The 15,832-nt window shown below is 22.2% G+C and overlaps 7 protein-coding genes across 7 annotated transcripts; 2 read left to right on the top strand and 5 right to left on the bottom strand.

Moving 5' to 3' along the window:
• Positions 1-191: 191 nt before the first annotated feature.
• Positions 192-1,922, bottom strand: PBANKA_1345500 (CTLH domain-containing protein, putative; the record flags this gene model as incomplete). The annotated part of the gene is made up of 1 exon (XM_034567080.1): positions 192-1,922. One exon carries the CDS (start codon positions 1,920-1,922, stop codon positions 192-194), a length of 1,731 nt encoding a protein of 576 aa, XP_034423612.1.
• Positions 1,923-4,392: 2,470 nt separating this feature from the next.
• On the top strand, positions 4,393-5,778 carry PBANKA_1345400 (ER lumen protein retaining receptor 1, putative; the record flags this gene model as incomplete). The annotated part of the gene is made up of 5 exons (XM_034567079.1): positions 4,393-4,923; positions 5,059-5,130; positions 5,242-5,295; positions 5,390-5,449; positions 5,641-5,778. The coding sequence occupies 5 exons, from the start codon at positions 4,393-4,395 to the stop codon at positions 5,776-5,778; spliced, it is 855 nt and encodes a 284-aa protein (XP_034423611.1).
• Positions 5,779-7,174: 1,396 nt separating this feature from the next.
• On the top strand, positions 7,175-9,107 carry PBANKA_1345300 (DnaJ protein, putative; the record flags this gene model as incomplete). Its single annotated transcript, XM_034567078.1, has 6 exons — positions 7,175-7,293; positions 7,422-7,818; positions 7,965-8,022; positions 8,103-8,135; positions 8,259-8,387; positions 8,857-9,107. 6 exons carry the CDS (start codon positions 7,175-7,177, stop codon positions 9,105-9,107), a joined length of 987 nt encoding a protein of 328 aa, XP_034423610.1.
• Positions 9,108-9,351: 244 nt separating this feature from the next.
• Positions 9,352-10,231, bottom strand: PBANKA_1345200 (conserved Plasmodium protein, unknown function; the record flags this gene model as incomplete). Its single annotated transcript, XM_034567077.1, has 2 exons — positions 9,352-9,486; positions 9,695-10,231. The coding sequence occupies 2 exons, from the start codon at positions 10,229-10,231 to the stop codon at positions 9,352-9,354; spliced, it is 672 nt and encodes a 223-aa protein (XP_034423609.1).
• A 258-nt stretch (positions 10,232-10,489) lies between these two features.
• PBANKA_1345100 (conserved Plasmodium protein, unknown function) lies at positions 10,490-11,068 on the bottom strand (the record flags this gene model as incomplete). Its single annotated transcript, XM_034567076.1, has 1 exon — positions 10,490-11,068. One exon carries the CDS (start codon positions 11,066-11,068, stop codon positions 10,490-10,492), a length of 579 nt encoding a protein of 192 aa, XP_034423608.1.
• A 608-nt stretch (positions 11,069-11,676) lies between these two features.
• Positions 11,677-13,185, bottom strand: PBANKA_1345000 (PITH domain-containing protein, putative; the record flags this gene model as incomplete). The annotated part of the gene is made up of 8 exons (XM_034567074.1): positions 11,677-11,760; positions 12,006-12,052; positions 12,143-12,227; positions 12,307-12,382; positions 12,502-12,593; positions 12,684-12,716; positions 12,870-12,956; positions 13,069-13,185. 8 exons carry the CDS (start codon positions 13,183-13,185, stop codon positions 11,677-11,679), a joined length of 621 nt encoding a protein of 206 aa, XP_034423607.1.
• Positions 13,186-14,066: 881 nt separating this feature from the next.
• PBANKA_1344900 (conserved Plasmodium protein, unknown function) lies at positions 14,067-15,647 on the bottom strand (the record flags this gene model as incomplete). The annotated part of the gene is made up of 1 exon (XM_034567073.1): positions 14,067-15,647. The coding sequence occupies one exon, from the start codon at positions 15,645-15,647 to the stop codon at positions 14,067-14,069; it is 1,581 nt and encodes a 526-aa protein (XP_034423606.1).
• Between the last annotated feature and the right edge of the window lie 185 nt (positions 15,648-15,832).

Here is a 15,832-nt window from a genome sequence, read left to right as displayed (position 1 = left end):
TATTTTCCATTATTTTTTTTTAATATTTTTTACTACATGGATTTACCATTTTGTCAATGTTTTGACAATATTATGATTTATTTTTATTTTCCACTTGGCCTTTTTCCATTTTCATTCGATTTTAATTAGTTTATAACACTTAAAAAAAAAAAATAACAGTTGGTTCTTTTCGTCGATTTCCAACTTATCTCTCAAATGAACAGACGCGAAAAATCATCAAGTCGGTAGCGCTCATGCGTATGAGGACAAATAAAAATATCATCAGGTTTAAGAAACATAGATATAGCTTTTTCAGAAAATACATGACCAGTTGGTGTAGTAAAAGGAGGATTATTTTCATCCATGATCTGATTAGTATAAGGACATAATAAAAAGCTTTTTGTTTTGGGAATATTAGGAATTTGAGATATAATAGATTTTAATTCATCTATGCATGTTGGGCAATTTGTCGATTTTTTTTTATGTTGTTCACACTTATCTGTTTTTATAACTGATATACCAGATTTTAACAAAAACTCTAATAAGGGTTTATTCATAGTTCCTATAATATCTGAATATGCTAACTTAAATAGCTTTAATATTTTTTTCCATCTTTTTCGATTAAATGCATTTAATTTTTCAATATCAGTATAATTAACATTTATATAAGTTATTACGAATTTTACATCATCTGATATAAATTTATCATTTGCAAAAATAACAAAACTTTTTAAATATTCTAAGGCCTCAAAATATTTATTTTCAAAAATTAGATAAATAACATGTTGTAGATGTAATTCAGATTCAATAGTCGAATTCATTTTTTTTAATTGAGATTTATATTTTTGACACCATTCTAATCCAGGTTTAATATTACACATTCTTAATTCATTTAATATTAAAAGATATTCTTTATATATATATGCATCTGAGTAATTGTCTAATTTATATCTTTTGCAAAATAGTTCACTAGTATTAAAAAATCCATATCTGCAAAAATATCCATCAATTAGCCAATTTATTCTTTTTTCATATGAATAAAAATTAAAATTTCTTTTCAAACTTTCTACTTGTATATCTTCCTCCTCATATATATATTCTAATCTACTATGAAGTTTTTTTATAAATTGACTAAGCATTTTTTTGGAATTGATAACTTTTTTTTTTAACGCATTTAACTTTTCAATAATCGTATTTATTTTAGTTAATTGCATTTGTTCATTTAAATTTAATAATTTTTTTTCTATAAACAAAGTTATTATTGTAAAATTTTTTTCCATTTCTTTTTGAATGTTTCGAAATACGTTCATTATAGATTTCAATGGAATTTGAACAAAATATTTGTCTATAACATTTATTACCTTTTTTTTTTTTTTTAAATCTTTTTCTTTTTCGATTTCTTTATTATCACACATTTCTTCCTTTCCCACCTGTTCATGATTTTCCGTGTCATTCTCTGTCCCATTTTCTAAGATAAAGTAATTCATCATTTTCCATGTATCAACAAAGTTATTGTATTCATCCTTTGACTTATCTATTGTTTCTACACTCTCTGATTTTGTATTTTTTCCAACAAAAGCTACATGCTCTCCAGTTTGGCTTATGCTGTTTGAATGAGCAATATTTGATTCTATTATACTTTCCAATGCCATTATGGCATTATTATTATTTTTTACAATATTTAATTGTTCATCTATTTTTTTTTCAATATAATTTAACACGTTTTCTCCTTTTGATGTCATTTCTTGATCGCCTTTTTTTTCACTTGTTGAAGTTTCAGGTGTTAACATACTTTCATGAATTTCATGGAAATTCACACTTTCCTTCATTCCACTATTATATTCACTATCCTTATCATTTTTTAAATTCGAATCACTTTTTCCTGATATATCTTCTTTTCCCTCATCTTTTATTTCATCCGTTTCGTTGTTTTTAATATCCATTTTTATTTGATTTTTTTATAATTTTTTAACTTACCTTCTTTTACCGCTATACATTGAGGTAACGGCAAAAAAAAAAATTCTATATATACAAATATATGATATATCAAAATTAATTACAGAGAATAATACATGTATATACATATATATTATTTCCAAATTAAAAAAAATAGGAAATAAAAAACGAAAAGAAAAAAAGGGATAGCCCAATGTTTCATTTAAAAATAAATTTTATTTTTAAAATGCAAGCACGCATTGATTGCTCATCACATATGATATACACACTCATTAAAAATTCCTTATTTTCAACGATTACAAATGAGAAAAAATAAATAATTAAAATAAAAACAAATCAACTAAATAACTAATTTGATAAAATTTTACTGAATAACCATATAAACAAAAATATGTGCACACATCCCCATATTCCCATTTACTAAAGTTCCAGTGGAAAATTAAATCTCCACCTTTTCAAAATTTGGATATTGAAATGGCTAACTAGCCATAAAAAACGAGGGGGAAAGATAGTTAAAATAAAATAGAATAAATAAGTAAATAAAAAAATGTTGTTCGCAATAACCCTTCACGTGGAAAAATTAAATGCATGCACATACATATGTTGTACCATTTATATCCGAACAAATGTAGTTTCTTAATTGGATAAAATTATAACGAAATGTTTACGGATATAGAAATATAATACCGCCGAATATCACATTTTAAAGCGAATTATTAAAAAAAAATGAACTGTAAATAAATTATTGAGTACATAGGAGGAACACACATACATATATATATATATATATATATGTACCTTTAAATTGACATATATTTTTTAATGGAAAAAAAGTTAATAGACCAAATGAAAAAAGATATTTTAAAAAGTCTATATTGAAAAATAAAATGAAAGTAATAAGATATTATGGAAAATAAGTTGAATTGTTAATATGTGCAGCTTTTTTTTATATGCAATGTAGCTATCAAATTTTTAATGACAATCTTAGCATCCCTGGTTAGAATAATTTTTAATATTTTATTCCAGTATTCTTTGTATTGTATGGAATATATTTATATATTACATTTTTAAGATGAGCAGATATTTATTTATTGATAAAGTAATATGATAATTTTCTTTTACATGCCTATATAAGCGTTTGAAATAAGAGTATGAACGGGTCATATATAAAGTGTAAAAATATGACATGTACATATAATTATAGATACGTATATATTATATGAATGCATTTTCCATTTCCCCTTTCTGTTCATAAGTGCTCACACAAAATAATATAATATGTATATAAATATATGTGAATGTTTTTTCTTCAGTTTTTTACAATATTTATAAAATTTAAAATTATACATAAAATACAAAATACAAAATTTGTAACTAATATTAAAAATGCGCATTTTCCCCTTTCGCTGTATAAGAAATGTGCCAAAAATAAAGATAGTTTTTTTTTTTTTTTTTTTTTTTAATAATAAATTTTTTACCGTTATTTTATTGATACAACATTATATTTATTTTTATTTCACTCCTTTAGTGAATCATTTATTTATTTTTTTTTTCAAAAATATTGGAAATGGAAAACAATTATACATATATAAGCACGCATATTTATTTATTTATTATACAACATGACATAATAATCATTGTAAACGATTTTATTTGTGTAATTCAAAAAATATATATTTATTATATATTAGTAATGCATACACGTTTAATTAAAAAAAAAATTCTTATAGCACAAAAATGTTAAGCATAGTATGAGCAGTGATCAAAATGTAAAAATAAAACTAAAACATAGAAAATTAATCTAAAATATTAATAATATTAAAATAATTTATAATAATATTTATAACTCCCCAAATAATATTACAAAATAAACCATAAAAATAATTGTAAAAAGTAGAATAAAGGGATTACGAAAATAATAACAAATTGTAAGGGAAAAAGTATATATAAATAAAAAAATAAAATAATATATTTTGTATGTATTTTATGCATACATGCGTATATGGTATTGGTGTGCTGTAACATTTTTATAACATTGAAGTGACATATAATACAAAAAATAACAGTATATATAATTAGTAGTACATGCAATATAAAGTAAATTTGTTATAAATAAATCGAAAAATCGGAAATTCACACATACATATAATATATGCATGTAATAATTATTTATACTTAGATTTGTAATTGTACAAATACATGTATATTATTTATAAATGCTCCCTAATACTTTATAAAATTTATATTTTCACTCTTTTCATAGGTAAAAATAATAGCACATTGGAGGTATAAAGCTTTTAAGTTTTTATATAATTAATTTTGTGTGTTAAACAAAAGATAAAATATATTTTTGGAAGAATACAAAATATATACATATGTAGTAATTTAAATAAGTGCTAATTTTTGGCGCAATAGTAATTATAAATACATGAACAGTTCATATATTTTTATAACAAAATGAAGGTAATAAATGATTTTTTAAGAACAGTTAACGATCCAGAAAAGCTGAAAAGGTACTTGTCAGAACATAGTTTTTCAATAAAAGTATACTCATCATTTTTAGTACTAGTTTTTATATTTTATCATTTATTTTCCGATGGAGACTTTTCATTTTTATTAACATTATCATCCATAATAAGCATGTTTTCATTTTTGATGGTTTTCCTAAAAATTGAAGTGAGCAAATCATGTGCAGGCGTTTCTTTGAAAATGATGGAATGTTATGTTATATTAAATACAGCTAGATTATTATCGATTATACCTTTTGAAGGCTATTTACCATATGATAAAAGTGGAGATTGGTTATATCAATTAGTCGAAGCAATTTCATTGTTTACTAATTGTTGTGTTGTATATTTATGCAGATATAAATATAAAAACACATATGATAGCTCAAATGATATTTTTAATAATATGTTTTTAATAATTCCGGCTTTTGTTATTTCCATTTTTATTCATCCTTCCTTGAATTCATTTTTTCCCGCTGATGTAAGAAAATGAAAATATAGAACCATAAAATATTGTTTATCTCTTTACTAACCTGAAAATGTTGGCAATAGTGCATATTTTTGCGCCTTTTTATATTTTCATTTTTTAACATTTTTGCATTTTTCCCCTTTTTAGGTATCCTGGTCGTTTGCCCTTTACCTTGAGTCTGTTTGTGTGCTACCACAATTGTCCATGTTTCAAAAAGAGGTAAATAAGAGGAAAAAAAATTATGGCTATATATAGCTAGCTAGTTTGCACACACATTCCTTGTTCATATAATTTAACTCAAAATAATATATTTTTTTCTGACTTGTTCAGGGAAAAGTGGCAGCATTTACAACCCATTTCTTAGCTTCTCAAGCTTTATCAAAAGTGAGCATTGAAAACTAAAAAGAATAAAAAAAAAATTATACTTTCCATTTTTTTAATAATGTCTATACAAATTGGGGTATTTCTTTTTTCGTAGGTTTTATCCTTTCTTTTTTGGATTGTATCATATAAAGAATTGAACTCCTCCGATAATATTGTAAGAGAAAATAATATATGTGTGTTTGCACTCCTGCGTATATATATATATATATATATATATATATATATATATATATGTATGTATTGATTTTTCATTCCTTTATATGTTTATAATTAAAATAAATACATGCACGCAAACAATATTGTTCATATATATATATATTTTTTTTTTTTTTTTTAATTTAATAGATTAAATCATACGTGGGAGTTTGGGTTGTTATTATGCAAATAGTTCAACTTATTTTAATGGGAGATTTCATTTATCATTATATTCGATGTTTAAGCAAGGGTGTTTCATTTGATAATTTATTAAATGAGAATGTTTAAAAAAAATGGATATATTTTTTAAAAGAAAATTTAGTTTTCTTTTTAAATTTCACTTTTATTGTATGCTTTATTCCACAAGAATGATAAAGAAAAGCATAATCAAAAAAATTATAATATTAATGAAACAGCATTCTAAATTTTGGTAATATATACGTATATTTTTCAGTGGTATATGAAGATTTTGTTATCATTACTATTATGTGTATGTATAGGTATATATATCTACCTAATTTATTGTTCCTTTTTTTTTTTAACGTCTTATTTTTAATGGGCGATTTTAATTAATACATTCATTATATTGAGAAATATCGATTTATATCCAATTATAAGGGAAATTATAAAAAAAAAATAAATACCATAAAATATAGATGCCCAAAGCTTGGATAAAATGCAGATCCTATGTTATCAAGATTTAATAAAAATTATATATATTTTATTGTTACTATTTTAATTTGCATTATACAAAACACACATGTATGTATATAATATGTTCATATATATTGGTGATATATTTATACATTTTATAATAATGGAATTTTTTTTTATTGTCTACACATTTATATAAGTATTTGGTTGTTTGTTTCATGTTTCATATAATATCTACAAAATACTTATTTGTTTTCCTATATCCTCTTTTTTTTTTAATTTAATATTATGATTTTTTAAGAACATATTTAAAAAAAAAAAATTATTTTGGGACGTTTTATACTTTTTAAAAAATATTATGTGAAATTAAAGAAAGTTATTATATAGTTAAATGTACGAAACCCTTAATTATGGACGCCAATAGTATATTATTAAATTTTGATACTAAAAAGGCTATAATTTTTTACTATCCATATTTGTATTCAACGCGATTTACTATCTTATAAATATTTTTTTTTCTTTTTTGTTATAATATGATAAATCCCGAAAAATAAGCGCGTGTATGTTTTTATAATATCTATGTATATACTTAAAATTCACATATACAATATATGCATAATGCAGTTGGGCGAAGAGAGCGTGTGAAAATATCGTTTGAACTTCATTTGTTATATATTAATCAATATCATTATTATCATTTAGTTGTAATATTTTTTCTTTTTTTTAATATTGTGTTTCTGAAAAAATTATAACTTATAAGAAAATCTAACTTTTTAATCATCTTTGAAACATTTCTTTTATTTTGCTTTTTTATTTAAATTTTTTTTTTTTCCATATAATTATTAATTAGCCAGGCAAAAATATGCATATTTATTACTTGTACATATTTATTTTATAATTATTGTCATTGTTTAGAATAGTAAGGAACATATTTGGATATTCAAATTATGCATATATGTGTATATGTACATTTAATAAAATGCGTTAAAGAGCCATATGATGAAAATATATAAAACAGTTTATGTTAAAAATGTTTTTAGTGAAAAAAAGATATGCTTCCTTTTTTAATACTATTTATAAATCCACATTTTTCTATAAAAAATTGCCAAATGAGCAATATGGAAGCATTAGTAGTTTGCTCTGTAGCAGGTAGTTCACTAAAAAAGTAAAAGAAATGCATGACAAAATAAAGTATTCATGGCTGTATCGTGTATACCTCCTTTTGTGAAATGTTAACATATGCTGTTTATTTTTTCCTTTTTTTAAATCCTTAAAAGACGTTTTTTTGGGAGCAGAAATTTTTATGATATATTAAATGTAAAAAAAAGTAGCAGCAAAAATGAAATAAAACAAGCATATCGAAAGTTAGCATTAAAATATCATCCTGATAGAAACCCTAACAACAGAAAAGAATCTGAACAAAAGTTCAGAGAAATTACAGAAGCTTATGAAACATTAAGTAATGATAATAAAAAAAGTATATATGATAGCCAATTGAATAATGGATTTTCTTCAAACAGTTTTGGAAATAATCATAGCAACATGCCAAATCAAAATATGAATTATAATTTTAAAACTACAAGAATGACTGATGAAGAAATTGAAAATGTTTTTAAGAATGTATTCGGGAATATGAACATTAATGATATATTCAACTCTAATATTTTTAATGAGGTAAAATAGGCAAATACAAAAATATTGTATGTATCCATAATATAGTTTATTCGAAAAATGTGTTTTTTTAAAAAGTGGCTATTTAATATACTGCGCATGCTTTCACATTTTCAAAAATAATTTTTTTGTTTTCCTTTTTTCCTTAGAATCATTTTAAGACAAGGACAATGAGAAGCAACATATTCAGAAACTTTGAATCGACTGGTAAAATTTTTTTTTTTTTTTCTTAAATATTTGATTATTTTTATTTACACCGTTTTTCATATTTCCCTCCTTTATTTTAGAATCCCATGAAAGTGGCAATCCAAACATTAAACGTATGCTGATGGCATATGCCAATTGATATATAATAGACGCTAACGCACTATATTACTATTTTACATTAATTTTCGTATATATTATATAAATATATTTTTTTTATGCCCATTTAATTTTCTTAGAAACAAACATAAAGACAGAAATAATACCACGTGGAAATAAAATAATTGAAAAAACCACAAAAATTATTATTTACAAAGATGGGAAAGTGAAACAAGAAGTTATAGAGCGGGATTTGAACAACAATCGAGGTTCATAAATAAAAAAAAAAATATAAAATAAAAATAAAAAGCATAGAAAATGGAATGTAAAAAAATGCGAAAATGCAATTTTTTCATATACATTAATTTGCATGTATTATAATTAATTAAAAAATACATAACAACGTGATTACTAATCAATTGGTAAATATATGTTTTCGTATTATATTTATGCGATATTTTTTCATGATAATTATTTTTCCAATTGTTTGGCTACCTGACCATTATGTTGGCTAGCTATTTTTTTTTTTTTACTCACACTTTATTTGTCTCATATACCATTTTCAATGCACAAAAAGATACACATGATATTGACCAGTTGTGTCTACCTTCATTTATTATTCATTTACCCTCTGGTATTTGTTTATTTGCTTATTTATTTATCTATATATTACTTCCTATTCGTCTTTTCCATTTTCCGAGACTAAATTTCCGCAACATTTTTTTTAATTTTTAATAGAATTTGAAGGAATCTTTGATTATTTTTCAAACTTAGAAAATAACAAAAAAAATGTAAATAATTATAGTATTTATAGGTCGACGTCAAATAGAAATATAAACAATTTAGCTCAAAATAAAGTGACAAAACATATTTTAAATTATATGTTTGGAATTCTTTCCATTGCAACTCGAAAAATACTTGTTAATTTCACAATTCATTTAATTAGAAAGATAATACAAACTATCATATTTATGTTCAAAAGGAGATAAGTCAAATACCATTGTCTTTTGAGGGATATCTTAAATAAATATAGTTTACCATTTTTTACAATTTTTTTTGTTTTTATATTAGTGAATTTTGTATTATATTTGTTCGTTTTTTTGTTTTATTTTTTTTTTAATTACACACCAATTTGCATGACCATGTGTGTATTTTCTTTTGTTTTATTATTTCGTCGTTATATTTTTCACTTTGTTTTTTCTACTTTTTTATTTTGAACAAACATATTTTACATTAATTAATATGTATGTTACCATCAAATGAACATAATATTTTTCTAAACATATATGAAGGAAAAAATCTTGTTTTTTTCATTTCCTCGTAAATTATTCCCTTCATCATTTTACTCTCTTCGTTATTCCACACAAGCTAAAAATAAAAAAAAAAAATAAAATAAAAAATAAAAATAAAAAATAATAATAAAAATCACCCATGATGTATATACTTTTACACATATATACTATTTCTTTCCTTATTGTGAAAAAACGTTTTAAAAGTAAAATCACAAGAATAGTTGTAGTTATATCATGTAATAATAGGAAGCATTATTATAAGGACTCGAGTTTGTAAGTTTTACCTCTGAAGTGTGATAAACCTTTCGATCTGGATATTCGATACACCAAGTTATATGATATTTATCATAAAACCAATAACCAGTTAAACCATCTGATGTTTTGACTGTTCCGTTTTCGTAAATATAAATATAAAAAGTTTTTTTTTTTTGAAAAAGACAATTATATGTATTTATTTTCCAAAGGGTATTTTTTAATGGGTGAATATTATTAATATATTGATCGTTTTTTAAAAAATTATTTATTTTTTTTTTTATTAAATTTTTTAATTTTCTAATTTCTATAGTACTATAGATATTTCTCTTTCTGTATCCATTATCCTTTAAACATAGTATAGTAAATATATTGGGAAAATTTTTTTTTTTTTTTTTTTTTTTATGAATAGTGCTAATATAATCTGGATATTTTGAATATTTTACTAACATTTTATTAAATTGCTCGAAATTATTTCCATAAGCTTTGAGCATAAACACATAGTTTTCTCTCTTAAAAAAAAATAGAATTAACAAAAAAAAAAAAAAATATATATATGGGTATTTCATTATTTGGTCAGGTAATTTTGAAGGATATAAAACAAAACAAATATAAAAATTTTGGAAAAATAAATAAAGGTATGTAGAAATATCAAAAAAACAAAAAATTATATTTTATAGGTCTATTAAAAAGAGAGACAAAAACACAAAAATAGCGTAAAGATTTAAAATGTTGTATAAATATATGTACATATCTTTGCACACATGTATGTCGACCATATAGTTAGTTTTACACTCTAAATATATTTCTTTATTTTTAAATTTTATCTAAATTTGATCTATGTTTGAATCAGATTCAACCCCATATGTATCTATATATTTATTATTGTGTAAAATTTCTCCAGATTTTCTTTTTAGTTCTTCATTTCGCAATTCTTCCATATCTTCATCAGATAAACATGTGAATATTTTATCAACTTTGAAACCCTCGTAATCGAAAATATTTTTTTTTTTTAAGGATTTTCGTTCTTTATTTATTTCTTTAATTCTTCTTCCGTTTTTATCATACATATGTTTCATTGCGTATTGATAATTTTTTCTTCTTTTTATTTCTTTTTGATCTATTTTATGTGCTTTTAATATATTTATGGACTGTTTTATTTTATAGCTCTTTATATTTTTATTTTTATATTTTAAAAAAATACCTTCATCATTTCTTTGGCTTTCTTTCAATTTATCACAATAATAATTATTATATTTGTGTGGTATCTTATTAGTTCCGCACCTTTTATAGGTTACAAAATTATTTATGAAATATGATTTTTTATTATTTATGCATTGTATAACATATAAAAATAAAAAAAAACAAACACATTTTACCATAAATAAGTAGCTTGTTTTTGTCATTATTTTATGAACAGTTCAGAAAAAAAAATACAATTATCCCATTTTTATGCTTCGCATTAATTGTTTAAAAGGCAAGCAAAAAAGTCATATATACATATTTACATATTATATATGTTATACATATTACATATGTTATTTTTATTTAATAATTTAGAATTGTGAATTTCTCAATTAATACGTTGTAAAAGTGCTAAGCATTTAAAAAATTATGTCCCTCAAGCGGATAAAAAAAATAACGGAATGAAAAATATTTTTGTTGGTTCTTTGTGTGAGGTGAGGATTTGTTTTTTTCAGGTTTTTAAAAATGGGTATAAATAGTATGTGTATATATATTAAACAAATAAAAGCATAACAAAAAATTAAATAAATAAATGAAATAATAAAAATAATAATTCAGCAAAATGACTAAAGAAAGATATTTTATATGGTATTAAAAAATAAATAATTCCCCCCTTTTCGTATTATATAAAGATTTTAATTTCGGAGTGTAAAAGGTTTTTTATTTTTTAATTTTGTTTGCAACCTTTTTTAAATAGCTAAAACACATCCTAAGTGTTAATATTACTAGTTCATATTTCTTTATCTCTTTTTAAAAAGTTACAAACACTTTAAAATGCATCAAATGAAAATTTTAATGCATCATTGGCGCCTTTAACTTTATGGTCTTTTAAATTTGGAGAAGCTTCGTATACCTATTAAAAAATAATAAAAAAATAAAAATGAACAAATAAAAGTGAAAAATGAACAAATAAAAGTGAAAAATGAACAAATAAAAGTGAAAAATGAACAAATAAAAGTGAAAAATGAACAAATAAAAGTGAAAAAATGAACAAATAAAAGTGAAAAAAAATAAATATTATCCATATTTATTTATATGGTGAACATTGTATGTATCCATGTAATAATATATTCGTCAATTAATGAAAAACATATTTACCGTTACAACTGCTTTTCTTGTGTAATTAGTACCTACACCTTTAAGCCCTGGCAAAAAAAAAATAAGAACATACTTTTGTAAAATAAAGAAATTAATATGTATTATTTATTTTATTGTAAGCTGGTTGCCCTTAGTACCTATATAAAATATTTTTGTTGTGTCTGCTCCGTAATTTTCGCAAAAATAAAGGGTCAAGTAACTTACATTGAATAATGATGTTACCTAAAAGTGAAAATAAAATAGGAATGATAAAATAGCTAGCTCAAAAAAAAAAAAGTCGAAATTTTTTTTTAGTGATTACTTTTAAGGGATATTCAATTGCACCATGAAAATCTTCGGACAAATCTATTTCTTGAATACACTTAAAATCGTTAATACTACATAGACAAAAATCCAACAAAAAATTAATTGGAAAAATATGGGCAATGAAAAAATGCACACATGTATTCGCTATATGATAAAATATTTGCTCAATATTATTTTCCCTTTCTATTACTTTTCAAAATCTATATCTTCTCTATTGGAAAATATTTTCAGTTTTTTTGGATATGTTCCTTCCTCACCACCAATTAAAAATAAACTTGAGATCTAAAAAAAGTGTAACAACAATCGACATAAATAATTGCAAAATAGTAAGAAAATATGGTTCGTGTTTGTTTTTTAAAATATATTCATTACTTTGCAAGGATTGGTAAAAGGAATATTTATTATCTTAAAATAAAGTAATAAGAAAAAATTGTTGAAATATATTATATATACATAATAAGGGTATATGCTTATTTCCGTATCTTTTTATAGCATAAATATATTCAGAGAAGAATAATTCATATTTTTTATTTTTCTAAATATTATTATTATTCATACCAACTCGTGATCCGTATCACTTTCACAATTTGGTGAAGATAATCTATATTCATATGGTTTGAAAACTTTTTTACATGATCCATGTATCTGTTTAAAAAGTAGTGAGTAAATAAAAGCACATAAATGTTGTATATGAGATAAAATAAATATCATATAATCATCTTGTTATATTACTATTTTTTTGACATAATAAAATTACCTGTTCGTTTAAACAAGTAACTTTTTCTATATCTATATATTTTAATAAAAATTCGCCGCCTTTTAAAACTTCATCAGCTCCCCTACATCCACAACCTTCATGGTGAGATATTGGCATTTTAAAAAAACAAATATGATCCTTATATAATTGAGGAAAACTGCATTTGATGGAACTGGCAGAATATGCTTTACTCAGTTCTATTAATGTTACAATTTAACACGGCTTAATATTGTTATGATTTATATTTTATGCGATGTGCTTTTTTTTTTTCAATATATTTGTAATATACAAAAATGTGCATATTATATACTAACTTGTTCGTTTTTACCTAACAAAAAAATATATAGACGTACAATTTTAAGTGTACAAAATGCCTACTTAAGCCAATTAAATATTACATATTTTATGATATATAAAATTTTTAAACTGATTTTCAATTTAATCGTAGCAAATATAAATATGCATAATATTATACAGTTAAGCATAAAAGAGAAAAAATTTATGATAAAATGAAGTTTTAAAAAAATAGAAAAAAAATTTAGTGACTCGAAAGAATAACATTAAGTGTATATAATATTATATATTCAATACTGCTTCAAAAAAAACATGTAGTAGAAATAGTGCTATATTTTTTGGTAAAATTAAACTGCTCTGATAATAATAAAAAATATAATATATATTATTAACTGTTCAGAAAAAATAGTTAAAGCGTTCATATATTTTTTTATTGTTCATAAAATGGTAACATACAAAATAAAATAAAACACAATGGTGTAAATCAAATTAAAATGTAATAAAAAAAGAAACAAATAATTGTATAGAATATTCATTCAAATAAAAAATGATCATACAACTTAAAAATACAATATCCGTAACACATATTTAAGGAGATTCAGCAGAGTTATAAAAAAAAACTTAGCGAAATATATAAATATTTAAAATGGAAATATGCAAAATATAAGCATATAAATACTCGAATATTTAACAATGCAAATGTTTTAAAATATGAATGGTATTTTTTTTTTGTTTTCCTTCATAAAATTCATAATATTTTGATCTTCAAAAGATCGATGCCATGAATATGTGTGTTTTCTTTCATTTATTAATTTTTCGTTTTTTTGATTTTTGTCTTTTTTTTGGTCAACTAGGATGTTCATTTTTTTTTTTTTTAAATTTAACATTTCGCTATTTATTTTTCTTAAAGAATGAGCTATATATAAATCAGTTGTGTGCAAAACATTTAAGTGTTTTAAACATAATGTTCTCATATTATAACAGGAATATAAATCGTCTATATCATCATTTGTAAATGATGCCTTAGAATATATATTTAATAAAGACACTTTTGATGAATCAGATAAACATTCATGGAAAAAATTCAAATGATAAAATATTCGAGCTCTCCATAACAAAAATTGTTCTAAAAATTTATACAAACGATTTTGTAAGCAATAATCAATACATTCATTAACTTTTTTTAATACACATTTCATATTAACATGGTCATAAATAAAATAATCGTTCATATTTTCGACCTTTTTAGCTGTAGTTTCTTCATTTAATATATATGATAAAAACCGCTTTTCGTACATTAAATTGTCGATTTTTTGTTTTTCATTTTGATTGGGTAAAGATGTTTGTTTGTCCCAAGAATCATAATTATTAATGTCTTGTATATTTACCAAGTTTTCAATATCTTGTTTATTTATTATTTTTATATCAACATTTGTATTCTTTGTTATTTTTTGAACTTGTCTATTATTTTGAAAAAAATAATCTTTTATAACATGATTAGGATTTACCATCAAAAAGCAACTTGCTTTTGTTATGTACAGATTGGCGTGTAAGAAAAAAAATTTTTTTTTCATATAATTTTTTATTTTATTTAATTTTAATAATTTTATCATAAGATTAGCATATTTTATTGCATTATTCATAAAAAATATTTTATAATTATTTAAATATAATATATATATATTTTCTAATAATAATAAATATGTAACTTTACAATTTATATATGGAATATTTTCCCATTTATTTAATAATCTTTTTATTAATGTGTTGGAAATTTTGCATTTTATATCATTTTTGTGAGCAATATAAGATATATACCTAAAAAAAAAATCATTATTTGTTTTTCTCTCTTTAGCTATTTCTTTATATTTCACTTTGTAAAAAAATTTCCTTAAAACTTTCATTAATAAAGTGTGAAAAATTAATGAATATATATACGAAATTTTATAATTTTTTATTATTTTGTCATAAAAATAAACTAGATTAAATAAACTTGTTACATTTAGAGGATTAAAATACAATGACTTTTTAATGGACTGTGATATTGTATAACATTCATTATTAGGTAAATAATCGTCCCATTTTTTGTTTAGCTCTGTTATTAATTCTGAACATTTTTTATGTTCTTGAATAGATTTCAAATATTTATGTCTGTAATATTTTTGAATTTCAAATGGATTATTGTCTTTATAATATCCTATAACTAAATATTTAGATCGTTTTTTTTTTCTCCCAAAACTATTTATGCATTTTGCCATTCTTATTATATCTTTATTCCTTCCCATTTTATATACTCTGCATTATGTTTGTGTTCATTCATTTATTTATTCACTTTTTTGATAGAATGTCAAACATAAAGAAAACCAAAAGTATATATTGTTTTCATCTTTTTATTCATAAAATTACATACATATAATTGACAAATATTTTTACTAAAATATTTCCCAGGGCATAAATTGAAATGAAATAC

Source organism: Plasmodium berghei (genome assembly GCF_900002375.2).
Source record: "Plasmodium berghei ANKA genome assembly, chromosome: 13".
In the NCBI taxonomy this organism is placed as follows: Eukaryota; Apicomplexa; class Aconoidasida; order Haemosporida; family Plasmodiidae; genus Plasmodium; species Plasmodium berghei.
This window is presented reverse-complemented; position numbering and strand designations above follow the sequence as displayed.